At 46.2% G+C, this 26,559-nt stretch overlaps 1 protein-coding gene across 1 annotated transcript in view; it reads right to left on the minus strand.

The window, feature by feature from the left end:
• LOC140411416 (uncharacterized) overlaps positions 1–25,182 on the minus strand; it is a 632,495-nt gene extending 607,313 nt beyond the window's left edge. Inside the window, exons 1-2 of the mRNA XM_072500524.1 lie at positions 25,164–25,182; positions 24,943–25,056 (exon numbers count right to left, since the gene is read on the minus strand). Coding sequence (XP_072356625.1) covers positions 24,943–25,056; positions 25,164–25,182 — 133 coding nt within the window. The remainder of the gene's footprint in view (positions 1–24,942; positions 25,057–25,163) is intronic.
• Positions 25,183–26,559: the final 1,377 nt, after the last annotated feature.

Here is a 26,559-nt window from a genome sequence, read left to right on the forward strand (position 1 = left end):
TTTGGACTGTGGGAGGAAACCGGAGCACCCGGAGGAAACCCACGCAGACACGGGGAGAACGTGCAGACTCCGCACAGACAGTCAGCCAAACCGGGAACCGAACCTGGGACCCTGGCACTGTGAAGCCACAGTGCTAGCCACTATGCTATCGTGCTGCCCACAAATATATTTCTTTATATATATTTAAGCCCCCCCCCCATCTTATCCAACTTTCCTTACCCTTTCTCCCCTTTGCTCCCCCTTCCCCTCCCCCACATCTACATCTGTCACAGTTTACCCTCTGATGTTAGTTTCTCTGCTGTTTGGCCTTTCACACTTATTGTTCTCTCTGGGGTCTGGGTTCTTTCCCCGTGGTTTCTGTGAGCACCCATTTCCCTTGGTTTCTGTGGCTATGAATCATCTTTGATTCTCTCACTCCACAATATAAATATTTCCCATTTTCTCTGTCTTTTAGCTTTGACAAAGAGTTATCTGGACTCGAAATGTTAGCTCTTTTCTCTCCCTACAGATGCTGCCAGACCTGCTGAGATTTTCCAGCATTTTCTCTTTGGTTTCAGACTCCAGCATCCACAGTAATTTGCTTTTACCTAGTTTCTCCAGTCTGTCCATGTGACTGCAATCCTTCTTCCCTGGAACCACTCTCATAAATCCCTATCGTACTCTCTAAAACCTTCACATTGTTTCCTGAAGTGCGCAGCCAAGAAAGAGACGCAGTACTCCAGCTGGGGCCAAACTCATGTTTTATGTAAGTTTATCGTGACTCTGTGCCTGAATTTATAAAGTCCTCCCTTTCAGGTGCCTTATTAACCGTTGTGCTAACCTAACCTGCCAGCTGCAAAGATTTGTGCTCAATCAGCCAGAGGGATGTCTCTTCTTGCACAGCGGGACATTCCTAGTCTCTGATCATTCTTCCAACCAGCAGGGCAGCACGGTGGCACAGTGGTTAGCACTGCTGCCTCACGGCGCCGAGGTCCCAGGTTCGATCCCAGCTCTGGGTCACTGTCCGTGTGGAGTTTGCACATTCTCCCAGTGTTTGCGTGGGTTTCGCCCCCACAACCCAAAAAAGATGTGCAGGGTAGGTGGATTGGCCATGCTAAATTGCCCCTTAATTGGAAAAAGTGAATTGGGTACTCTAAATTTTTATTTTTTTTTAAAACTGTGTCTACACATTCTGCCAGGCTGTCTGTGTTCTCCTGAAGCCGATTTATGACGAGCCTCCTTGCATTTCAGTCTCTCCATGCTCCATATTGTCACCCATACACCCAAATTAAGGTTGCCCACACTCCAGGATTGGCCCGGAGTCTCCAGGATTTGAAGATCAATTTCCAAGGAGCCGCCGTGTGCAACCTTGCAGTAAAAATTATCAGGACATGAAAAAATTTTTAAAAAATATTTCATAGAATTTACAGTGCTGAAGGAGGCCATTCGGCCCATCGAGTTTGCAACGGCCCTTGGAAAGAATACCCTTACTTAAACCCACACCTCCACTCTACCCCATAACCCCACCTAACCTTTTGGGCACTAAGGGTCAATTTATCATGGCCAACTCACCTAACCTGCGCATCTTTGGACTGTGGGAGGAAACCGGAGCACCCGGAGGAAACCCATGCAGACACGGGAAGAAAGTATAAACTCCACATAGACAGTCACCCGAGGCCGGAATTGAACCAGGATCACTGGCGCTGTGAGGCAGTAGTGCTAACCATTGTGCCACCTATTTCTTAGTATCAGAAATAAAAATATAGAAAATGGTGACAAAAACAGGCTGTTTGGCTGACAGTCAAGCATCATCCAATCAGGGCGTGAGTCTGTCTGCATTCTAATTGGCGTAGCAACGCAGTACATCACACGGATGGATGTGTTGGCCGACTGATGGTTGCAGCGCATGTAAAAGTAAGTGATGAAACCTCAAGGAATGTATTTAAATCACAGTTGGAGACCCTCAGCTAAGTACAGATCTAATTTTACAGCAAAGGCTTTCTGCTCAATTCCCATTTCCAAATTACTGATTGAAAGAAGGGAGATTATAAAGGTGACTTGTAACTTTTGTGCAGTTTTCATTTCAAGGCAGCAGAGTAAAAAGGGATCTGCAAGAGATTTGAAAACTTCACTTGCCAGATTTCAATACTGAGAAAATAATTTCTGCTCAGAATCTAACAGAAGTTCAAAGTTGCACTTGGGTTTTGTGAATGCAGGTTCACAGAAACATTGGCACCTTTCATATTATTCATGAAGGAACGCTTGGAAGGTTCTCAACAGGGATTGCGGCAGTGATTTGTCGTATTTACTGTCTGATGGTCACTTGGCACAGGCTGGTTTACAATCATCAATCACTTTCAGCTTGTTAAAGGCACCAGAGAATGCAGCCGCTTTGTGGTGTGACGATGGACGTCATTTTTAAAAATATTTTTGGGAAATATTGTGTTATACTGCAAAAGCACAGAATTGTCAGAAGGAGGCTGTTTGGCTCAACGTGTCTGCATTGCCTCTCCCAGTGAGCATTATGATTTAGTGCCATTCTCCTGCCTTTAACCCGTACTCCTGCACATTGTTTCTATTCAAATAATCATCTAATAGTTATTTTGATTCATCGATTGAACCTGCCTCCACCACACTTCGAGGCAGTGCACCCCAGACCCGAACCACTTATTGTGTGAAAAGGTTTTTTCTCCTTTTGCATTTGCTTCTTTTGTAAATTACTTCAAATCTGTGCCCTGTTGTTCTTGATCCTTTTAATGAGTGGGAACAAATTCTCAGTCTACTCTGTCCAGTCCCCTCATGATTAAGAGAATCTCTATCAAATCTCCTCTTATCCTTCTTCTCTCCAACCTCCCCAAAAATCCTCAGAACTGAAGCTTCTCATCCTGTGAACCATTCTTGTTCTGCGCCCTCTCCAATGCGCTCACATTCTTCCTATCATGTGGTACCTAGAATTGTACAATGTTCCAACAGAAGTCTAACTCCTGTCTTGTACAAGTTCAGAAGAACCTCCTTGCTCTTGTACTCTATTTCCCTATTAATAAAGCCCAGAATACTACATGCTTTATCAACTGCTCTCTACCTTTTCCACCATCTTCAGTGATCTATGCACATATACACCCTGATCCCTCTGCTCCTCATAGAATTTATAGTGCAGAAGGAGGCCATTCGGCCCATCAAGTCTGCACTGGCCGTTGGAATGAGCACCCTAGTTAAGCCCACGTCAGGGCATCGAGTGCAAAAATTGGCAGATCATGTTACAGTTGTATAAAACTTTAGTTAGGCCACATTTGGAATATTGTGTGCAGTTCTGATCGCCACAGTTTCAGAAGGATGTGGATGCTTTGGAGAGAGTGCAAAGCAGGTGTAGCAGGATGTTGCCTGGTCTGAAGGGTGTTAGCTATGAGGAGAGGTTGAATAAACTCAAGACTGTTTTCGTTGGAAAGATGGAGGTTGAGGGGAGACCTGATTGATGTTTACAAAATTACGAGAGGTATTGACAGGGTGAATAATCAGAAGCTTTTTCCCCCAAGTTGGAGGACTCAATTATAAGGGGCCACAGGTTCAAGGTGTGAGGGGAAAGTTTAGGGTAGATGTGCGGGGAAAGTGGGTGGTGGCTGCAATGATATGTATATAGTCAGGATAGTGAAGGGTTAATAATTACATCTATGTTCAAATCAAACACTAGAGGGCGTTACTAATTCACTGCATTTAGGACAGCCTCTGAAGGAATTCTGGGAGCAGCTGAAGAGAACATGGGAGAGAGCAGAGTGAAAGTTGATGAGCACGAGGTCAAGTCATAGTGTAGTTAGAAGTTAGATAGAATATTGAATACTGTAGTACAGATTCAACATAATTTATCATCTATAACTCAGTAGAGTGTGGTGCAAACTTCATTTAATTAGTAGTGTAATAATAAATTAGTTTTGTTTCAATCTTTTGATTGTTATATTCTTTGTCAACACTATATCAGGTCATTCTGGAAGAAAAGACAAAGAATACAACATATTACCAGTTGTGGTAATATAATTGTGTGTGCCTGGAACGTGTTGCCAGTGGAGATGGTGGAGGCAGGCATGATAGCAATATTTAAAATGTATCTTGATTAGGAGGCGAGATAGAGGCGGGTTTATGGGTGGATGCCCTAAGCAGGGTTAATACCTCCTCATCATGTGCCAGGCTCAGCCTGATACAATTTAAGGTAGTCCACCGGGCACACATGACAGCGGCTAGGATAAGCAGGTTTTAGGGGTAGAAGATAGGTATGTGAGATGCGCGGTAAGCCCTGCAAATCATGTCCACATATTTTGGCCATGCTCGAAGCTTAGAGGGTTTTGGCAGGGTTTTGCTAAGGCAATGTCCACGGTGCTAAAAACACAGGTGGTGCCGAGTCCGGAGGTGGCGATCTTTAGAGTGTCGGAAGAGCCGGGAGTTCAGGGGGCGAAAGAGGCTGACGTCTTGGCCTTTGCCTTCCTGGTAGCCCAGAGACGGATCTTGTTAATGTGGAGGGACTCGAAGCCCCCGAGCGTAGAGACCTGGGTTAGTGACATGGCTGGGTTTCTCAGTCTCGAGAAAATAAAGTTCGCCTTAAGAGGGTCAATGGTCAGGTTCACCCGGAGGTGGCAGCCGTTCATCGACTTTCTCGGGGAAAATTAAAATGTCAGCAGATGCAGTATTCCGGGGGGGTGGGTCGGATTATTGTTTTATGGTTGGGGTGTGTGAAGATTGAGATGGGGGGGGGAAATGTTTATTATACCATGTTGATGTCATTGTCTATGTTATTTTATTTTTTTTTTAATTTCAAATACCTTAATAAAAATATATTTAAAAAAAAATGTATCTTGATAGCCACATGAATGGGCGGGAATGGAGGGATATTGATCGTTTGGACAATAAGTAGTAGGTTGAAATAAGGAATCTAGATCAGCGCAGGCTTGGTGGGCCGAAGGGCCTGTACTTGTGCTGTAATGTTTTTGTTCTTGTTCTAATTCTTAATTTTTAAAATCCCAGAAGTGCTCTTGGACATCTTGCTACTGTGACTAGCATGTTTACTACTCATTTTAAGAAAACACAAAAAAACATATGTATTGTAAGCCAGGTTTTCCTCTGGAATTTGGTTTCCTCATTAATTAACTGTGATCGTAATAGTGGAAAGAAGTTCCAATAAAAACAAAACTATGAGCACATTGTATGAGGCTATGGGAGCCATTAATGAGGTCACAGCCCAAACAATTCCTCCGGATGAGATTTTCCTCTGCTCCTAGGGATCATTGGGTTTGGCGCTCATCAGTTTGAATTTTGTAGAAGCTTCCAAGGACACCTCCATTTTGAGGAACCAGGTGTGGCTGTAGGTTCACTGGTTGGTCCTTTAGCCTAAAGAACCTTCTCACGATGCTTAATTAGATGTAGCTCAGAGGCAGTATATGGGAAGAATACTCAGATGGATGAGACACATACCATTGGAAATAGGATCTGCATTTGCTTTTGTAGTGTTCAGTTGTCCCATGTTTGATTATGTGAGTCTGTTTGCTATTGTAGCTCACTGTACTTCATTGGTTAAGCCTGGGTGTGGCCTCATAAGATCATGATAAATAGGAAAAGGAGTATGCCATTCGGCCCCTCAATCCTGCTCCACCATTCAATAGGATCATGGCTGATTTGACATTCCTCAGATCCACTTTCCTGCCCTTTCCATGTGACCCTTGATTCTCTTACTAATCAAGAATCTATCTATCTCAAAAGTTCTCGGGGATAGTGGGGCCGGTGCTGGTTAGGGTGTTTAACGAGGCGAGCGACAATCGGGTGTTACCCCCAACAATGTTGCAAGCCACCATTTCGCTGATATTAAAACGGGATAAAGATCCGGACGCCTGTGGGTCCTATAGGCCAATCTCCTTGATTAATGTTGATGCTAAACTACTGGCCAAGATCCTGGCGTCCAGAATCGAAGACTGTGTACCGGACGTGATTGTGGAGGACCAAACGGGGTTTGTAAAGGGTAAAGCTGGTGGCCAACCTAAGAAGGCTACTCAATGTGATTATGATGCCCCCCGGAGGGCAGAGAGGTGGAGGTAGCGGAGGCAATTAATGCCAAAAAGGCTTTTGACCGGGTAGAGTGGGACTATTTATGGGAGGTGCTGGGACGGTTTGGGTTTGGGGAAAGCTTTGTGGACTGGATTAGACTGCTATATCAGGCCCCAAAGGCTAGTGTAAGGGTGAACAGGACGACATCTGAGTACTTCCGACTATACCGTGGGACAAGACAGGGATGCCCCCTCTCTCCATTGCTGTTTGCGTTGGCCATAAATCCGCTGGCAATTGCTCTGAGAGCGGCAAGGGGATGGAAGAGAATGGTCGGGGGGGGGGGGGGGGGGGGGGGGGATTGCGGCAGTGATTTGTCGTATTTACTGTCTGATGATCACTTGGCACAGGGTCTCGCTCTACGCAGATGACCTGCTTTTGTACATGTCAGATCCAGTGGCAGGGATGGATGGGATTATGGAAATCCTCGGGGAATTTGGCCGGTTTTCGGGGTACAAGTTGAACATGGCAAAGAGCGAGATGTTTACGGTGCAGGTGAGGGGTCAGGAGAATAGGCTGAGGGAGCTACCGTTTAGGCTGGTTGGGGAACGTTTTAGGTATTTGGGGATACAAGTGGCGCGGGACTCGGCAGGATGCATAAGTTGAACTTGTCTAGGCCCGTGGAGCAAACGAGGAGCGAGTTCCGGAGATGGGATGCGCTCTCGCTGTCACTAGCGGGGAGAGTACAGACGGTGACGATGACGATCCTCCCGAGATTCCTGTTTATTTTTCAGTATCTCCCTATTTTCATTCTACGGTCCTTTTTTTAAAAAGGATCAATAAAATCATCCTGGGATTTGTTTGGGCGGGGCAGTCCCAGCGGGTAAAGAGGGGGATGCTGGTACGGAACCGTAACGAGGGGGACTGGCATTGCCGGACCTCAGCAACTACTACTGGGCGGCTAACATAGCCATGATAAGGAAATGGATGGTGGGTATGGGGTCGGTTTGGGAGCGGGTGGAGGCTGCTTCATGCAGGGGCACCAGCTTGGCAGCCCTGGTCATCTCTGCTGCTCCCATCGGCCAGGTACTCCACCAACCCTGTGGTGGCAGCTCTGCGGATTTGGGGCCAATGGAGGAAGCACGCGGGGGAAGTGGGAGAGTCGGTCTGGTCCCCAATATGTAACAACCACCGATTTGTCCCGGGGAAGCTGGACGGCGGGTTTCGAGCGTGGCGGAGGTGGGAAGGATGGCCCACTTGTTCCTGGAAGGGAGCTTCGCGAGCACGAGGGTGCTGGAGGAGAAGTTCGGGCTGGCAAGGGGAAATGATTTTGGGTACTTGCAGGTGCAGGATTTTGTACGTCGACAGGTCCCGTCCTTTCCACGCCTTCCATTAAGGGGGATCCAGGACAGGGTAGTTTCCAGGGGAGAGGTTGGAGAGGGGACAGTCTCGGATATTTATAAAGGAGCTTATGGGAGCGGACACAGGGACCGAGGAACTGAAACTCAAGTGGGAAGAGGAGCTTGGTGGGGAGTTGGAGGGAGGCGTATGGGCAGACGCTCTGAGGAGGGTAAATGCAACTGCAACATGTGCCAGGCTTGGCCTGATTCAGTTCAAGGTAGTTCACTGGGTCCACATGACGGTGGCACGGATGAGTAAATTCTTTGGGCTGGAGGACAAGTGTGCTGGATGTGCGGGAGGACCAGCGAACCATGTCCACATGTTCTGGGCGTGCCAAAACTCAGGGGGTTTTGGCAGGCATTTGCGGAAGTCATGTCCAGGGTACTGAAAACAAGGGTGGCGATGAGTCCAGAGGTGGCGATTTTGGGGGTTTCAGAGGACCCGGGAGTCCAGGAGGGAATAGAGGCCAATGTTGTGGCCTTTGCTTCCCTGGTAGCCCGGCGACGAATACTGTTGGCCTGGAGGGACTCAAAGCTCCCAAAGACCGAATTATGGCTGTCGGACATGGCAGGTTTTCTCGGTTTGGAAAAAAATCAAGTTCGCCTTACGAGGATCACTACCGGGGTTTGCCCAGAGGTGGCAACCATTCATCAAATTCTTCGCGGGGAACTAATCGGCAGCGGGGGGGGTGGGGGAAAATAGTGTAGAGTAGGGGGGAAGAATAGGTGGGTCTATTTGCGAGAGAGGAACTGTTATTTGCACTATGTTTTTGTAATTGATATTTGCACACTAATGTATATTGTTACTGTTTACAATGCCAAAAATACCTCAATAAAATTGTTTGTTCAAAAAAAAAATCTATCTTTCTCAGCCTTAAATATACATGATGTGGAGATGCCGGCGTTGGACTGGGGTGAGCACAGTACGAAGTCTTACAACACCAGGTTAAAGTCCAATAGGTTTGTTTCGATGTCACTAGCTTTCGGAGCGCTGCTCCTTCTTCAGGTGAATGAAGAGGTATGTTCCAGAAACATAAATATAGACAAATTCAAAGATGCCAAACAATGCTTGGAATGCGACCATTAGCAGGTAATTAAATTTTTACAGATCCAGAGATGGGGTAACCCCAGGTTAAAGAGGTGTGAATTGTATCAAGCCAGGACAGTTGGTAGGATTTCGCAGGCCAGATGGTGGGGGATGAATGTGATGCGACATGAATCCCAGGTCCCGGTTGAGGCCGCACTCATGTGTGCGGAACTTGGCTATAAGTTTCTGCTCGGCGATTCTGCGTTGTCGCGGGTCCTGAAGGCCGCCTTGGAGAACGCTTACCCGGAGATCAGAGGCTGAATGCCCTTGACTGCTGAAGTGTTCCCCGACTGGAAGGGAACATTCCTGCCTGGTGATTGTTGCGCGATGTCCGTTCATTCGTTGTCGCAGCGTCTGCATGGTCTCGCCAATGTACCACGCTTCGGGACATCCTTTCCTGCAGCGTATGAGGTAGACAACGTTGGCCGAGTCGCACGAGTATGTACCGCGTACCTGGTGGGTGGTGTTCTCACGTATAATAGTGGTATCCATGTCGATGATCTGGCACGTCTTGCAGAGATTGCCATGGCAGGGTTGTATGGTGTCGTGGTCACTGTTCTGAAGACTGGGTAGTTTGCTGCAAACAATGGTTTATTTGAGGTTGCGCGGTTGTTTGAAGGCAAGTAGTGGGGGTGTGGGGATGACCTTGGCAAGATGTTCATCGTCATCAATGACGTGTTGAAGGCTGTGAAGAAGATGACGTAGTTTCTCCGCTCCGGGGAAGTACTGGACGACGAAGGGTATTCTGTCAGTTGTGTCCCATGTTTGTCTTCTGAGGAGGTCGGTGCGGTTTTTCGCTGTGGCGCGTTGGAACTGTCGATCGATGAGTCGAGTGCCATATCCCGTTCGTACGAGGGCATCTTTCAACATCTGTAGATGTCTGTTACGCTCCTCCTCGTCTGAGCAGATCCGGTGTATACGAAGCGCTTGTCCATAGGGGATGGCTTCTTTAATGTGTTTAGGGTGGAAGCTGGAGAAGTGGAGCATCGTGAGGTTATTCGTGGGTTTGCAGTAAAGCGAAGTGCTGAGGTGACTGTCCTTGATGGAGACGAGTGTGTCCAAGTATGCAACTGGTTTTGGAGAGTAGTCCATGGTGAGTCTGATGGTTGGATGTAACTTATTAATGTCATTGTGTAGTTGTTTCAGTGATTCTTCGCCGTGGGTCCAGCCCAAAGAATTTACTCATCCGGGCCACCGTCCTGTGGACCCAGTGAATATACATGAGGACTCAGACCACACAGCTCTCTGTGGCAAGGAATTCCAAAGATTCTCATCCTTTTGAGAGAAGAAATTCCTCCTCATTTCAGTCTTAAGTGGGAATCCCCTTATTCTGAGACTCTGCCCATAATCTTAGATTTTCCCATGAGAGGAAACATCCCCTCAGCATTTACCCTGTAAGCCCCCTGAAGAATCCTGTATGTTTCAATGAGATCACCTCTCAACATTTCAATTTCCAATGAGTACAATCCCAATATGTCCTCATATGGCAATCCATCCATACTGGGGATCATCCGAGTGAAGTTTCCTTGAAGCGCCTCCAATGAAATAATGGGCTGGATTCTCTGTTTGGCAGACTATGTTCTACATTCTCCCGCCGGAGATGAATTGCCTCAGATTTGGGATCGGACTGGGAGCAAGAATCCAGAGGCGATTCATTATCCCTTGCCATTTAAAATTATGCATGTCGGACCGCCATTTTGAGCGGGCATCTCAATAGCGAGGTTCTCCTTCCTCCACAATGCAATTCCGCCCCCTCCCCACTGTCACGTTAATCACCCTGGGGTAACACGGACTGCAACTGGATGCAGTTGTACTTGAAAGTAGACTCCAAACTTTGATGTTAATTCAATACGCTTCATTGAACTTGATGATTTCGAATCGCAGTGTGACATTGATGGTCTTGTTGGAGACGAATAGATGACAAGATCCTAGTGCAGTTATGGCATTGCCATTATAATCAAGGAGCTGGCATGCTGGCAGAAGAATTTTGGGTTGCTTTTTAATGCGGTCAAAATCAGCTTGAGAGAGGAGATTGGCAGAAGCACCAGTGTCTAGCTTGAACTGGATGCTGCAGTGATTTGCTTGTCTGACAACATGCCATTCGTCCGCGGAATCCACATTGAGGATAGATAGGCGTCTTGCTGAATTTGAGGAGGCATACTCACATGTAGTGATGATGCCCACATGCGAGGGGGACTCCAGGCAGTCGTCCTCTAGATCCATAGTGATACCAGGATCAAAATCTAGTAAACCTTGCTGTACGCATCGAAGGCGCTTGCATGGAATTGGGATCGCTGGCCCTTGACTGGTGGTGCAGACCTGCACAAGGCTGCATAATGTCCAGGCTTCCCGCAGTTTAAACATCGCCTGCCTTTTGCAGGGCATTGCTGCTTTAAGTGGGTGGTGCCGCAGTTCGGGCACGTCATGACGTTGACATCGTTACGCTCCGTGCGTCGTCGCACATGCGCAGTGCGGTCAGCTGACATTCGCACCTGCGCAGTTTGGTTTTTGGCCGCTTCGTTCTCCCGTTCGTGTTGCGCATGCGTGGGGCCCTGGGACAAGGGCGCGAAATGGCCGCTTTCATCGATACTGAGGCGCTGCATCAGGGTGATGGGCTGTACACTCTCTGCCTCGTGGGAGGCAAGTTTTTTGTATTCTGCCGATTTGAAACGGGAGTACAGATTTCTTGCATGCTCATGCACTATACACATCTCGATTGCGACCGGCAGGGTCATGTGCTTAATTTTGAGGAGTTGCTCCTGCAAGGAATCGGAGTGCACCCCAAACACGATCTGATCCCTGATCATGGAATCAGCGGTTGCACCATAATTGCAGGACTGCGCTAATATACGGAGATGAGTTAGAAAGGATTGGAAAGGTTCATCCTTACCCTGAAGGCGTTGCTGGAAGATATAGCGCTCAAAGGTCTCGTTTGTTTCGACTTCACAGTGACTGTCGAACTTCTCCAAAACGGTCTTGAATTTGGTCTAGTCCTGGCCATCGGTAAAATTAAGCAAGTTGAACATCTGGATGGCTTGGTCCCCCGCAGTTGATAGGAGCAGCACAATTTTTCTGGTATCGGACGCATCCTCGAGGCCTGAGGCCTCAAAGTAGAGAAGGAACCTTTGCCTGAAGACCCGCCAGTTGGCGCCGAGATTGCCTTAGGTCCGTAGCTGTGGAGGGGCCTGGATCTTCTCCATGTCACTGGAAGGCACTTGCTGGTCGTCACGGAATCACTCGAGGTAAACCACTTAGAGATATTAGACTACTGGTACCATGTCGCGTTGGGATAACACGGACTGCAACTGGATGCAGTTGTACTTGAAAGTAGACTCCAAACTTTGATGTTAGTTCAGTACGCTTTATTGAACTTGTTAAACAGTGTACACAGTTCACTGTGGGTTTGACACTCTAGTGATCTAAGCGTGCTTACTATAGCTAACTAGACCATACTAGCTCTGAGCCACATGTAGAAGGTGCTAACTGATATATACACCCTGACTATCACTACAGTTGTTACCAGTGGAAAGAGGCAGAGTGTTGATGCCTCGTGTGTTTTATAGTGGGAGACCACCCCAGGTAACGGGAGGTGTAGATGGAGTCAATGGATGGGAGGTAGGTTCGTGTGATGGACTGGGCTATGTTCACGACTCTCTGAAGTTTCTTGCGGTCCTGGGCCAAGCAGTTGCCTTACCAGGCTGTGATGCAGCCAGATAGGATGCTTTCTATGGTGCATCTGTAAAAGTTGGTAAGAGTTCATGTGGACATGCCAAATTTCCTTAGTTTCCTGAGGAAGTATAGGCGCTGTTGTGCTTTCTTGGTGGTAGCGTCGATATCGATATATATATTACAAACAGCAGAGGTTCCAGTCCCGATCCCTCTGGATTAAATTCCGCCAGCTGCCATGGTGGGATTTGAACCAATGTCCTCAGGATTACTATTCTAGTGATATTACCACTACACTACCGCACCCCCAAGTCAAGCATTTCAGTTCAGTTAAAAGATAGGTCTGTGGATAGATTAGCAGTTTCTTTCCAAGCAGTTCAGAATGGTCTGATTGGAAGGGTAGCAGAAACAAGCTGAAGCAGCCGGTGAAGGAATACAGTCAGAGTTTCTGCATGGTTCTGTCAGGAGTCAGGTCTTTTCTTTAAAACAGTCTCAGAACATATCTCTATTCAACATGTAATCCTGGGTTCAATTCTGGCCTTGGGTGACTGTCTGTGTGGAGTTTGTACATTCTTCCATGTCTGGGTGCTCTGGTTTTCTCCCACAATCCAAGGATGTGCAGGTTAGGTGGATTGGCCACATTAAATTGCCCCTTAGTGTTCAGGGATCTGCAGGTTAGTTGGGGTTACGGGGTTGGGGAAGGTGAGTCAGCCAAGATAGGGTTCTCTTTCAGAGGGTTAGTGCAGACTCGAAGGGTAGAATGGCCTCCTTCTGCACTGTAAGAATCCTATGACTTCTAATCCAGGTAGCTGGCAGTGTGCAAGCTGTCAATCACTGCCTAGTAAAACCAATTTCCCATTGATGTAACTGGCCTCCCTGAAGAGGCGCCGGAATGTGTCGACTAGGGGCTTTTCACAGCAAATTCATTGAAGTCTACTTGTGACAATAAGCGATTATTATTATTATAAAGCCTTACAGATTAAAGATCTGAGAGGGTTTAAAACCTTAGAGATGCGGTTTTCACTTTCTAGGTATTTACAACTGCTGCTATTCCTGCCTGAGCCAGCTGGTGGGTTTCAAAGCAGTGATTTTGTCACTGTCTCTGTCTGAACTATTATCTAACTTCCACACTGGGGTCTCTGTAACGGGGGAGGGAGGTCTCTAGTGGGGCTCTCTCATGGGGCGTCTCTGGTGGGATCTCTGAAATGGAAGGGTTCCCTGATGGGGCATCTCCTATCAGGTGTGTCGGATGGGGCTCTCTCTGATGGGGAGGTCTGGTGGGGGTGGGGTGGACAATATTTGTATTGTGGGGGAAGGGGGGCCCTCTGGTGGTCTTTGGGAGCAACTCCCTTATCCCCTTGGCCCACCGTGAGATCCATCTCGTGAGGGCAACGTTGGCAAATATCTGCATCAATATGCAGAGCACCAGAGAATCACACAGTGATACAGAATACAGCGTCCAGCCCATTATTCGGATGTAAATAGGTCACTTTGACCCATTTGCATCCTCCCGCTGGTGCGGGGCACGAACCATAAGACCATAAGACATAGGAGTGGAAGTAAGGCCATTCGGCCCATCGAGTCCACTCCACCATTCAATCATGGCTGATTTCAACTCCATTTACCCGCTCTCTCTCCATAGCCCTTAATTCCTCGAGAAATCAAGAATTTATCAACTTCTGTCTTAAAGACACTCAACGTCCCGGCCTCCACCGCCCTCTGTGGCAATGAATTCCACAGACCCACCACTCTCTGGCTGAAGAAATTTCTCCTCATCTCTGTTCTAAAGTGACTCCCTTTTATTCTAAGGCTGTGCCCCCGGGTCCTAGTCTCCCCTGCTAATGGAAACAACTTCCCTACATCCACCCTATCTAAGCCATTCATTATCTTGTAAGTTTCTATTAGATCTCCCCTCAACCTCCTAAACTCCAATGAATATAATCCCAGGATCCTCAGACGTTCATCGTATGAACCTCGAGATCGCCGCCAGCGGGAGTCCACACCGATCACGTGTCTTTGGCAATGCTAGATTCTCCGCCACATCGGGAACTCCGCTGCAGGTGGTGAGCGTCGGATTTTCCAGCCCAATATCTTTCCTTTAGTAACGGAAGCAAAACTGCTCACAGTGTTCCAGGTGTGGTCTCAGCTGTACCTTGTACAGTTCTCGCTTCCAAAATCAACAACTTCACAAGTTCCCACATTATACTCCATTTACCAAAATGTTTTGCCACTTACGTAATCTATCAGTATCTCTTTGCAAATTGTATCCCTCTCGCAACTTGCCTTTCTACCTATTTTTATGTTCTCTCAACTGGCTACAGTACATTCGCTTCCTTCCTCCAAGTCATTAATATATATTAAAAACTGTTGCGGTCCCAGCACTGATCCCTGTGGAATCCCACTGGTTACAGTCACCAACCTGTAAAGGAACCCCATACCTCCACAAACTGTTTCCTGCCCATTAGTCAATTCTCTATCCATGCCAATATACTACCTCCAACACCATGGGCTCTTATATTATGACTTAACCTTTTGTGTGGTATATTGTCAAACGCCTTCTCCAAATACAACGCATCTGGTTCCCCTCAATCTACTCTGGTTGTGACATCCTTGAATAACTCTCATAAATTTGGCAGACACAATTTTCCTTTTCTGAAGCCTTGTTGACTCTGCTAGATTAGAGTATGATTTCCCAGAGTGCTGCTATTACTTCCTGAATAATTGATTTTGAAATTATTTTCAACAATAGATGTTGGGCGAATCAGCCTATAGTTACTCGCTATCTGCCTCCCTTCCTTTTTGAATAGGGGTGTCACATTGGCAGTTTCCAATCCTCTGGTACTTCTCTAGAATCTAAGGATTTTTGGAAAATTACAACTGTTGGGTGTTCTGGATCACATACAGGTCACCAACACTTGAAATAGTGCAACACTATTTTATTGAATCATTAACTGTTTAAACATAGTCAGACTGTGGGTTAATACAATACTAGCTTTAACTAGACCTTTGCCTTGTCCTAACCAGTCGACGCACTCAGCACATGGGGAATGTCTGTGTTGCAGGCTGTGAGCTCTGTCTTCCTAGCTAGCTGCTACTCGAATGAGCGGGAACTCTGATGCCCCCTGTCTTTATAATGTGTGTGCTCTCACTGGTGATTGGCTGCGGTGTTGTGTGTGTTGATTGGTCCCATTGTGTGTCCATCAGTGTGTGTCTGCACCATGATATACTGGTGTATATTATGACAACAACCAATTCATTCACTATCTCTGAAGCTACTTCTTTCAGGGTCCTAGGATACAAGTCTTCAGGGCTGGGTGACTTATTTTAGGCCTTTAGCCTAATACTACATTTCTAGTGATGTTGAGGATATTTAATTCCGCTCCTGTATTCTTTAGTATTAATGGGATATTCGAATTATCTTCCACGTTAAAGACTGATGCAAAATATCTGTTGCCATTTCCTTGTTCCCATAACTATCTCCCCAGGTTCATTTTCTCAAGGGTCTATGTTCATTTTGACCTCTCTCTTCCATTTTTATGTAAGAGACTTTTATTGTCAGTTTTTATATTCCTCACCAGTTTTCCCTCGTAGCTTATTTTCTTCCTCTTTATCACCTTTTCAGTCCTTTGTTGAATTCTGAATCTATCTCAATCTTCAGGCTATCACTGACTTTTACCTCCTTAAATGCCTTTACTTTCAACTTGATACTCTCCTTAACGTCCTTGGTTAGCCGTGGTTGGTTTATCCCTCTCTTCGAATCCTTACTGGGATATATATTTTTCTGAGAGTCATGTATTACCTCTTTAAATGTTTCCCACTGCTTGTTTACTGCCTTTCCTGCTAATCTAATCAGAGAGAAGTTGTTATGTATCAGAGAATACATCCCTGCTGATGAAGTATCAGATGATCTGTCATGATGTCAGTAGTGAATGTTTATGCGGGCTTCAGTTCCCCACCTTAGATTATGTGAGCAACATCCCTAATAAAACACCTCATCGTGTTTGGAAGAATCCAGAGTATGGACACCCCCCTGCCTTTATCTTTGCGGCAAACTCAAAGGTACAACAGAAGTAAACAAAGCTGGAAGCTGGCTGCGAGAAGCACGAGAGAGCAGACTCTTTAACGCAATGTGTAACGCAAAGTATACAAACTGGCGTGTCTTCTCTGCATAGCTCCAAAATAGAAACTTTTAACAAACAGTTCTTGTGGGAACAATTTTATCAAAGGTGATATGTTTCAACCCGGAGGAGACCCCTAGAAAAACTGGATTGAGTAATAGGAGAATGGATAGAGAAGATCAGTGAATGGGATAAAAATAGTGAAAGTGTGAAACAGACCGAAAAGAGGACCGTGCATCATGGTGAAGGTAATTTCTAGACTGAGATGCAAGGGGAATTAGAGATGTTATCGAGAATCAGAGAAAGAAGTACATTCTGTTGGATGTGTCACAGATCACAGTTTGTTATTTGTTTATCCACAACCTAGATTAACAGTAAGGCAAACACTTTTCTCAAGAGCACAACAGGAATGTTCAATTGTGTGTTGATCAGAAGCCAACAATGATTCATTATCTTGATTCGCCATTCTATATAACCCCAAATGCATATTATAATTGAACATCCTCTCTTGGTACAGCAAAAGAAATAGACCAAAGGCATTAAAATCAATTATTAAATGAATGAAAACTACAGTTAGTGTGGCAAATAACAGACACAAATAAGACAGTAATTCAACACAAAACAACCATCATACAGACATTGAATTGGCTCAAATGTCAGTTCATGGTATTAATAACGGTTCTTCCACCAATTCAGAAAACAAGCAGGGACAAACTTTAAATATCAAATCCATCACATCACAGCAAACTATATATTTATTCATGCCACTTATAAATCTACCTCCAGCGCAGCGTCAAGCACAGCCAGCAACATGCCCCAAACTCTGTACAATCAATTTTGCAAAGAAAACACAATCATTTATGCCTAGCTTGCTGTCCATCTTGTCAGGGGTGCCTGGGTTATGTTGCTGCCGGACACTGACTCATAACATAATGTCGGAAAGACTTGTCATGTCAAAGTAATGATGTGGAGATGCCGGCGTTGGACTGGGGTGAGCACAGTACGAAGTCTTACAACACCAGGTTAAAGTCCAACAGGTTTGTTTCAATGTCACTAGCTTTCGGAGCGCTGCTCCTTCCTCAGGTGAATGAAGAGGTATGTTCCAGAAACATATATATATATATATATAGACAAATTCAAAGATGCCAGACAATGCTTGGAATGCGAGCATTAGCAGGTGATTAAATCTTTTACAGATCCAGAGATGGGGTAACCCCAGGTTAAAGAGGTGTGAATTGTGTCAAGCCAGGACAGTTGGTAGGATTTCGCAGGCCAGATGGTGGGGGATGAATGCCATGCGACATGAATCCTAGGTCCCGGTTGAGGCCACACTCATGTGTGCGGAACTTGGCTATAAGTTTCTGTTCGGCGATTCTGCGTTGTCGCGCGTCATGTTCCACACACGAGTGCGGCCTCAACCCAGAGGTAGCGGGGGCTCTTCTTCCCCACCCCCACACCCCTCAAAATTAATTGCCTACATTGCACCGCCCCCACCCCCCCCTCCCCCTCCCACCCTCACTGTGGAAATATCACCGGTACTCACCCCACCCCCTCCATGTCCACTCTCCCCCTCCCACACAGGGCCTCCCCGAGGGATCCACTCAACTACTTCTCGTCTGGTCAAATCCGGTTGTAAATCTCGGCAATATGATGCCACGTCGTCAAGGTGTGAATATTTAATGAGGGGCCATCATGTGACAGAGGCCTGCTAATAATATTTAAATACATAGAAAGCTATGAAAATGCGGTTCATGTCATTTGTGGGCATGAACCTTGTAATGTTAGGGCAGCACGGTGGCACAGTTGTTAGCATTGCTGCCTACGGCGCTCAGGACCTGGGTTTGAATCACGGCCCTGGGTCACTGTTCGTGTGGAGTTTGCAGGTTCTCACCGTATCTGTGTGGGTTTCGCCCCCACAACCCAAAAGATGTGCAACTTAGGTGGATTGGCCACGCTAAATTGCCTGTTAACTGGAAAAAATAATTGGGTAATCTAAATTTAAAAAAACAAATTAACCTTGTAATGTTGTCAGCATTTCCCAATTCTCGTGGAATTTCCCACCCGCATCACCGATCCTGCGCATCGCTAGAGCGGGCTCAAAAATGCTTCCTTTAAAACAAATTCACTGACAGTCTAGTGCGACATCCTGAGGTCATGAAAGGAAAAATACAAATGCAAATTCTTTCTTCTGTAATATTCTAACAATGAATGCTGTTAAGTCGAAACCTTATATTTTGGAAACAGTTCTATATGACATTCACTTGAGTGAATCACAACTGTATCACAGCTGTACTGCAGGAGGACAGCTCAAAGGGCAGCGAGGCTATATGGGTAGAGATCAGGAAAAAGAAGGATGCAGTCACAATGTTGGGGGTTTACTACAGGCCACCCAACAGCCAGATAGAGGGGCAGATAGGTAGACAGATTTTGGAAAGGAGTAAAAGCAACAGGGTTATTGTGATGGGAGACTTTACCTTTCCCAAAATTGACTGGGACTCACCTAGTGCTGGGGGAATGGATGGGGCAGAGTTTGTAAGGAGCATCCAGGAGGGTTTCTTAAAGCAATACTGTAGATAGTCCAACTAAGGAAGGGGCTGTACTGGACCTGGTATTGGGGAATGAGCCCGGCCAGGATGTAGAAGTTTCAGTAGAGGATCATTTCGGAAACAGTGACCACAATTCAGTAAGTTCTAAAGTGCTGGTGGACAAGGATAAAAGTGGTCTTAGGGTGAATGTGCTAAATTGGGGGAAAGCCAATTATAACAATATTAGGCAGGAACTGAAGAACCTAGATTGGTGGTGCATGTTTGAGGGTAAATCAACATCTGACATGTGGGAGGCTTTCAAATGTCAGTTGAAAGGAATTCAGGACCAGCATGTTCCTGTGAGGAAGAAAGATAAATACGGCAAATTTCGGGAACCTTGGATAAAAAGAAAAAGGAGGCATTTGTCAGGGCTAGAAGGCTAGGAACAGACGAAGCCTGTGTGGAATATAAGGAAAGTAGGAAGGAACTTAAGCAAGGAGTCAGGAGGCCGAAAAGGGGTCACAAAAAGTCATTGGCAAATAGGGTTAAGGAAAATCACAAGGCTTTTTACATGTACATAAAAAGCAAGAAGGTAGTCAGGGAAAGGGTTGGCCCACTGAAGGACAGGGGAGGGAATCTATGTGTGGAGCCAAAGGAAATGGGCGAGGTACTAAATGAATACTTTGCATCAGTATTCACTAAAGTGAAGGAATTGGTGGATGTTGAGTCTGGAGAAGGGCGTGTAGGTAGCCTGGGTCACATTGAAATCCAAAAAGACGAGGTGTTGGGCGTATTAAAAAATATTAAGGTAGATAAGTCCCCAGGGCCTGATGGATCTACCCCAGAATACTGAAGGAGGCTGGAGAGGAAATTGCTGAGGCCTTGACAGAAATCTTTGGATCCTCACTGTCTTCAGGTGATGTCCAGGAGGACTGGAGAATAGCCAATGTTGTTCCTTTGTTTAATAAGGGTAGCAAGGATAATCCAGGGAACTACAGGCCGGTGAGCCTTACATCAGTGGTAGGGAAATTACTGGAGAGAATTCTTCGAGATAGGATCTACTCCCATTTGGAAGGAAGTGGACGTATTAGCGAGAGGCAGCACGGTTTTGTGAAGGAGGGGTCATATCTCACAAACTTGATAGAGATTTTCGAGGAGGTCACAAAAATGATTGATGCAGGTAGGCAGTGGATATTGTCTATATGGACTACAGTAAGGCCTTTGACAAGGTCCCTCATGGCAGACTGTTACAAAAGGTGAAGTCACACGGGATCAGAGGTGAGCTGGCAAGATGGAGACAGAACTGGCTAGGTCATAGAAGGCAGAGAGTAGCAATGGAAGGGTGCTTTTCTGATTGGAGGGCTGTGACTAGTAGTGTTCCTCAGGGATCAGTGCTGGGACCTTTGCTGTTCGTAGTACATATAAATGATTTGGAGGAAAATGTAACTGGTCTGATTAGTAAGTTTGCGGACGACACAAAGGTTGGTGGAATTGCGGATAGCGATGAGGACCGTCAGAGGAAACATCAGGATTTAGATCATTTGGAGACTGGGGCGAAGAGATGGCAGATGGAGTTTAATCCGGACAAATGTGAGGTAATGCCTTTTGGAAGGTCTAATACAGGTAGGGAATATACAGTGAATGGTAGAACCCACAAGAGTATTGACAGTCAGAGAGATCTAGGTGTACAGGTCCACAGGTCACTGAAAGGGGCAACACAGGTGGAGAAGGTAGTCAAGAAGGCATATGGCATGCTTGCCTTCATTAGCCGGGGCATTGAGTATAAAAATTGGCAAGTCATGTTGCAGCTGTATAGAACCTTAGTTAGGCCACACTTGGAGTATAGTGTTCAATTCTGGTCGCCACACTACCAGAAGGATGTGGAGGTTTTAGAGGGTGCAGAAGAGATTTACCAGGATATTGCATGGTATGGAGGGCATTAGCTATGAGGAGCGGTTGAATAAACTTGGTTTGTTCTCACTGGAACAACAGAGGTTGAGGGGCGACCTAATAGAGATCTACAAAATTATGAGGGGCATAAACAGGGTGGATAGTCACAGACTTTTTCCCAGGGTAGGAGGGGTCAATTACTAGGGGGCATAGGCTTAAGGTGCAAGGGGAGAGGTTTAGAGGAGATGTACGAGGCAAGTTTTTTTACACAGAGAGTAGTGGGTGCCTGGAACTCGCTGCCGGAGGTGGTGGTGGAAGCAGGGACGATAGTGACGTTTAAGGGGCATCTTGATAAATACATGAATAGGATGGAAATAGAGGGATACAGACCACGGAAGTGTAGAATATTTTAGTTTAGACGGGCAGCATGGTCGGCGCAGGCTTGGAGGGCCGAAGGGCCTGGTCCTGTGCTGTACTTTTCTTTGTTCTTTGAATTATACTTCTCTTTCCTGTGTAGATATAAATGTACTCCTCTAAAATACGGACTAAACCTTCAGTCAGGCCTCAAAGAGGGAAAATTGCAATGTTACAATCCTTAACTATTGGTCTGGCATTTACACACTGTAAGGGAATTTTCTTTTTGACTGAAAAGCACTTTGGAATATTCTGAGGTTGTGAAGGACGTCTGATGAGTGCAAGTCAGTATTTATTTGTTAAGACCTTTGATTATTAAACGTACTGAATAAATTTTGGGGAAGATCAAAGATATTGGGCTGGATTCTCCGCTCCCCAACGATGAAATCGCGTTCGGCGAAGGGGCGGAGAATCGGTTTTGGCGCCAATATAGGGCGTGGCATCGTTTTTTGTATTCTCCTCCCGTTAAAAAGCGGTGTACTCTAGGAGCACACCACGCCAATTATCCACGGCCGCAGGCCATTGCTCGAGGCGGCTGTGGACTCAGTCCGGGGCCACCACAGTCGGGGGAGGGCCGATCCGTGGACAGGGCTCATTCGGGGCTGGGAGCATTGTGGGCAGGCTGTCCGGGGCGCGTGAGCGGCCGAAGGGGGGAAACTAGTTTTTCAGTCTGTATCCACGGGCTGAGTCCGCCATGGAGCACGGCACGGCCGCTGCTGGCCGCCGACATGCACATGCACTTGAAACTGAAGTGCTCTGGGCCGTATTGCCTCCCTGCTAACCACCAGCAAAACAGGGAATCGGTGGCCGTTTTAAGCCACTTTTCCTGGCTTAAAAGACCACCATTTTCTCGCCGGCGTGGGGACTTAGTCTCCAAAACGGAGAATCCAGCCCACTGTCTACAGTTCCTGCCGCAAACCCCGTTTCCCTGACTACTGATTCCCATCCCTTTCCCTGGAATCTGTCTGAACCTCTAACCTTGTAACTTGCAATCACTAAATACTGCATAATTCCAACTCTGTGTTATCACTCAGGCCCACCTCGGTCTCAGCTCACCTACTTCTGAGACCCTCTGCCATGTCTTTGCTCCAAAACTTCCACAAACAGCAATGTAATGATGATCGTTTCTTCCATGTTGATTGAGAGATAAATATTGGCCACCATAATGAAGAGAATTCCCCTGTTCCTCTTTAAAGTAATGCCACGGGATATTTTCTTGACTATTCCAGTGCACTTGGGGGTCACTCAATGTACCCTATGCAAATTTGAAGCCACTCAAAGCTCCTGTCTGTTCCCCACTTGCACCATGCCCCATACACCTCACACACCTATACCCGGTGACCAACATTGGCTCCCAGTAAAGCGGTGTCTCACTTTTAAAATTCACATTCTTGTTTTGAAATGCCTCCACCATCTCTGTAATTGTCTCCAACCTTTAAACACTTCAACATCTTTGCACTCACCTAATTCTGGCCACCTGAATAGCCTCAGTTTCAATTACTCAACCATTTTCAAGTCTCTAAGGCTTCAAATTCATTTCCTGAACCCCTCTTCCTCTTCTTCTTTAAAATGAGCCTTAAAACCTACCACTTTGACCAAGCTTTTCACCATCTGCCCTAATTGCATAGAATCAGACATAGAAAATAGAAGCAGGAGGCCACCATTTGGCCCTTCGAGCCTGCTCTGACATTCATAATGATCATAGCTGATTCAGCCTACTCTCCATATTCCTTGATCCCTTTAGCCCCAAAAGCTATAACTAATTCCTTCTTGAAATTACACAATGTTTTAGCCTCAACTACTTTCTGTTTTGGAAAATGATTGCTAATGGATCTATTATTTCTAGGGCTACTTCCATAAGTACTCTGGGATGAAGATTATCAGGCCCTGAAGATTTGTCCGCCTTTAATCCCATTAATTTCCCGCAAACCATTTCTTTACTAATACTAATTTCCTTCAGCTCCTCACTAAAACTTGTGTTATTCAGAATCTCCGGAACATTTTCCATGACTTACTTTGTGAAGACAGAAGCAAAGTACGAATTTAGGTCCTCAAGCCATTTCTTTGTTCCCTGCTATGAATTCTCCCGTTTCTGACTGTACGGTACCAATATTATTTTTTCTACATTTACAGTCAATTTTCAGATCATATTTCCCCCTTCTTAAATCACTCCCTTTGTCCTCCATTGTTAGATTCTAAACTGTTCCCAATCCTCGGTTCTATTGCTTTAGTTTGCTAATTTGTATGCTTATTTTTGAATCTAACACGATCCCTAATTTCCCTTGTAAACCATGATTTGGCCACAGTTCCCTTTCTACTCTTGCACAAAATAGGAATAAACAACTTTTGTTGGAGTGCACCTATTTATTCCTTGAATGCCTGCCATTGCTTATCCAATATTGTTCCTGTCAGTACTGTTTCTCAGTCCATCATAGCCACAGGATGCCTCATACCATCATAGTTACCTTCATTGAGATTCAGGATCCTGGTCTCAGAATTATCTACCTCACTATCCACCTTGATGAAGAATTCTACCATATTATGTTTACCGTATTATGTGACTCAGTGTCAAAATTTGTTTAAAGCACCTGTGAAAAGACTTGAGACTTTTAAAACATTACTAGTGGCTATATCATAGAATCATAGAATCCTGACAGCGCAGAAGTAAGCCATTCTGCTCATCGAGTCTGCACTAGCCCTCTGAAAGAACACCCTCGGTTGCCCCCCCCACCCTATCCTTGTAAGCCCAAAACCCCACCTAACCTTTGGATACTATGGGGCAATTTAGCCTGACCAATCTACTTAACCCATGCATCTTTGGGCTTTGGAAGGAAATCAGAGTACCCAGAGGAAACCCACGCAGACGAAGGGAGAACTCACAATCTCCCCACACAGTCAGCCGAGGCTGGAATTGAATCCGGGTCTCTGGCGCTGTGATGCAGCAACCTAACCACTGTGCCACCTTGCCGCCCAACAGCTTGCATGTAAATACAAGCTGTTGCTGTACAGTTCATGGTACATTTCCTGCTCGAGTCATAGAGGTTTGCAGCATAGAAACAGGCCCTTCGGTCCAACCTGTCCATGCCGCCCAGTTTTTAACCACTAAGCTAGTTCCAATTGCCCGCATTTGGCCCATATCCCTCTACACACATCTTACCCATATAACTGTCTAAATGCTTTCTAAAAGACCTGCATCTGGCAGCTTGTTCCAGACACTCACCACCCTGTGAGTGAAAAAATTGCCCCACTGGACCCTTTTGTACCTCTTGCCTCTCACCTTAAACCTATGCCCCCTAGTTTTAGACTCCCCTACCTTTGGGCAAATATGTTGACTGTCTACCTCATCTATGCCCCTCATTATTTTATAGACCTTAATAAGATCAGCCTGCCCCTCCTGCGCTCCAGGGAAAAAAATCCCAGTCGATCCAGCCTCTCCTTATAACTCAAACCATCAAGTCCTGGCAACATCCTAGTAAATCTTTTCTGCACTCTTTCCAATTTAATAATAACCTTTCTATAATAGGGTGACCAGAACTGTACACAAGACAAGATATTCTGACAAATACATTCTACAAGTGCGTCTGCTGTTGAGGCGCATTCGCATCAGTTCCTGATTATTAAAACGTTCCTGTCGGCAATTAAATATATCATCATCAAATGGATATTAATGTATTCCACAACTGATCAGCTTCACAGACTGCACGCTGGTCCTCGCCCAGCCAGTCATTGTTGGTTTTGAGTGCAATGATTTAATCACTGCAACAATTATTAGCGAGCAGCAGCCAAATTGATAGCAAAAATAAAAAGGGAACTTAAAAACCTAAAGCTGATTTGAGCTTCACCTTTGTACTCACGGTCACACAAACAAACAAAAGTATTCAGTGTCATGTTGCTGCAGTTTCCATGGATACAGATGTGTGGCTTGCACTGTCCAATCATCTCAGAACAATTATCACCTGCACAAAACATTAAAATTGAGAGTTAATTATAATTCACCATCAGCTTTAGCCCACTGGCAGAAACATTAACCTGTAGGCCTTTAACTGTAAAAGGGGCTAATTACAATAAATGTCATGAAGCATAGTTAAATGCCAACTCTCATTTCTGCACCATTTATTTAATAATCAGTGACAGGCTAAACTTAAATGATAAAATAAGAGCTAATTATTACCGTTGCTAGTTTTGTCACAGTTAACCTATCAACCATGCGGTGTTCCTCTTTGATGGAGCAATTGATAAACAGATGAGAGATATTTGTGTGACATGAACAAAGGGTGGCTGGTACTTCAGTTGTGAAGTCAGTCAACGTCCTGCAGTTCCAAGGAAAACAATTTCCCTCCCACATTTATGGGGAGATGGGGGTGTAGTGGTAATGTAATCCAGAGGCCTAGGCTAATGCTCTGGAGCCATCGGAGTTCAAATCCAACCTGAACAGCTGGTGGAATCTGAATTCAGTTAAAGAATCTGGGAATTATTGTGATGCACTATCAATTATTACAAAGACGAGAGTAGTGAATAATCGAGGCTTTATTGAGCAAAGATGTGTTGCCTCCTGTAGCTGCGACCAGAATGGGAGCAGCACCGGCGAGCACACACATTTATACGCCGCCTACTGGGCGGAGCCAGCAGGCAGGGATTTACCCATGTACCTCTAGTATATGAGTCTTACCGTACTACATCTAATACATTCTACCACATTCACCCCCTGTTAAAAAAGGAGTCCGGCGGGGGTGGTGGAAAAATTTTACAAGTTCAGTCTGTCGGGGGCCTTAATCCTCCGCTGTGATCGCCTCAGTCCTGGTGGTGATGCGGGCGCCTTCTTGGTCACCTGTGACTCCCGGAGCGTGTTGTCCTCGTCTTCGTCGCCCCTGAGTGGAACCAGTGGGAGGACGGATCCTGCTGCGGCGGGGGCTGCGGTGAGGTGTTCTGGGGGGAGGGGGAGTGGCGCTATGGTGGGGATCCAGCGGGTGCCAGGTCCTGGAGGGAGACTGTGTCCTGGCGCCCGTCAGGGTGCACCACGTAAGCGTACTGCGGATTAGTGTGCAGGAGGTGGACTCTTTCGACCAACGGGTCCGACTTATGGGTCCTCACTTGTTTGCGAAGGAGGACGGTTCCAGGAACTGTCAGCCATCTTGGGAGCGAGACCCCAGAGGTGGACTTCCTGGGGAAGGCAAAGAGATGTTCATGGGGAGTTTCGTTAGTTGTGGTGCAGAGGAACGATTGGATGGAGTGGAGCGCGTCGGGGAGGACATCCTGCCAGCGGGACACCGTGAGATTTTTAGACCGTACGGCCAGCAGGACGGCCTTCCAGACCGTCCCGTTCTCCCTCTCAACCTGCCCGTTTCCCCGGGGGTTGTAGCTGGTCGTCCTGCTCGAGGCAATGCCATTGCTGAGCAGGAACTGACGCAGCTCATCAGTCATAAAGGAGGATCCCCGATCGCTGTGGACGTAACTGGGGA

Source organism: Scyliorhinus torazame, chromosome 4, assembly GCF_047496885.1.
Source record: "Scyliorhinus torazame isolate Kashiwa2021f chromosome 4, sScyTor2.1, whole genome shotgun sequence".
NCBI lineage: Eukaryota > Metazoa > Chordata > Chondrichthyes > Carcharhiniformes > Scyliorhinidae > Scyliorhinus > Scyliorhinus torazame.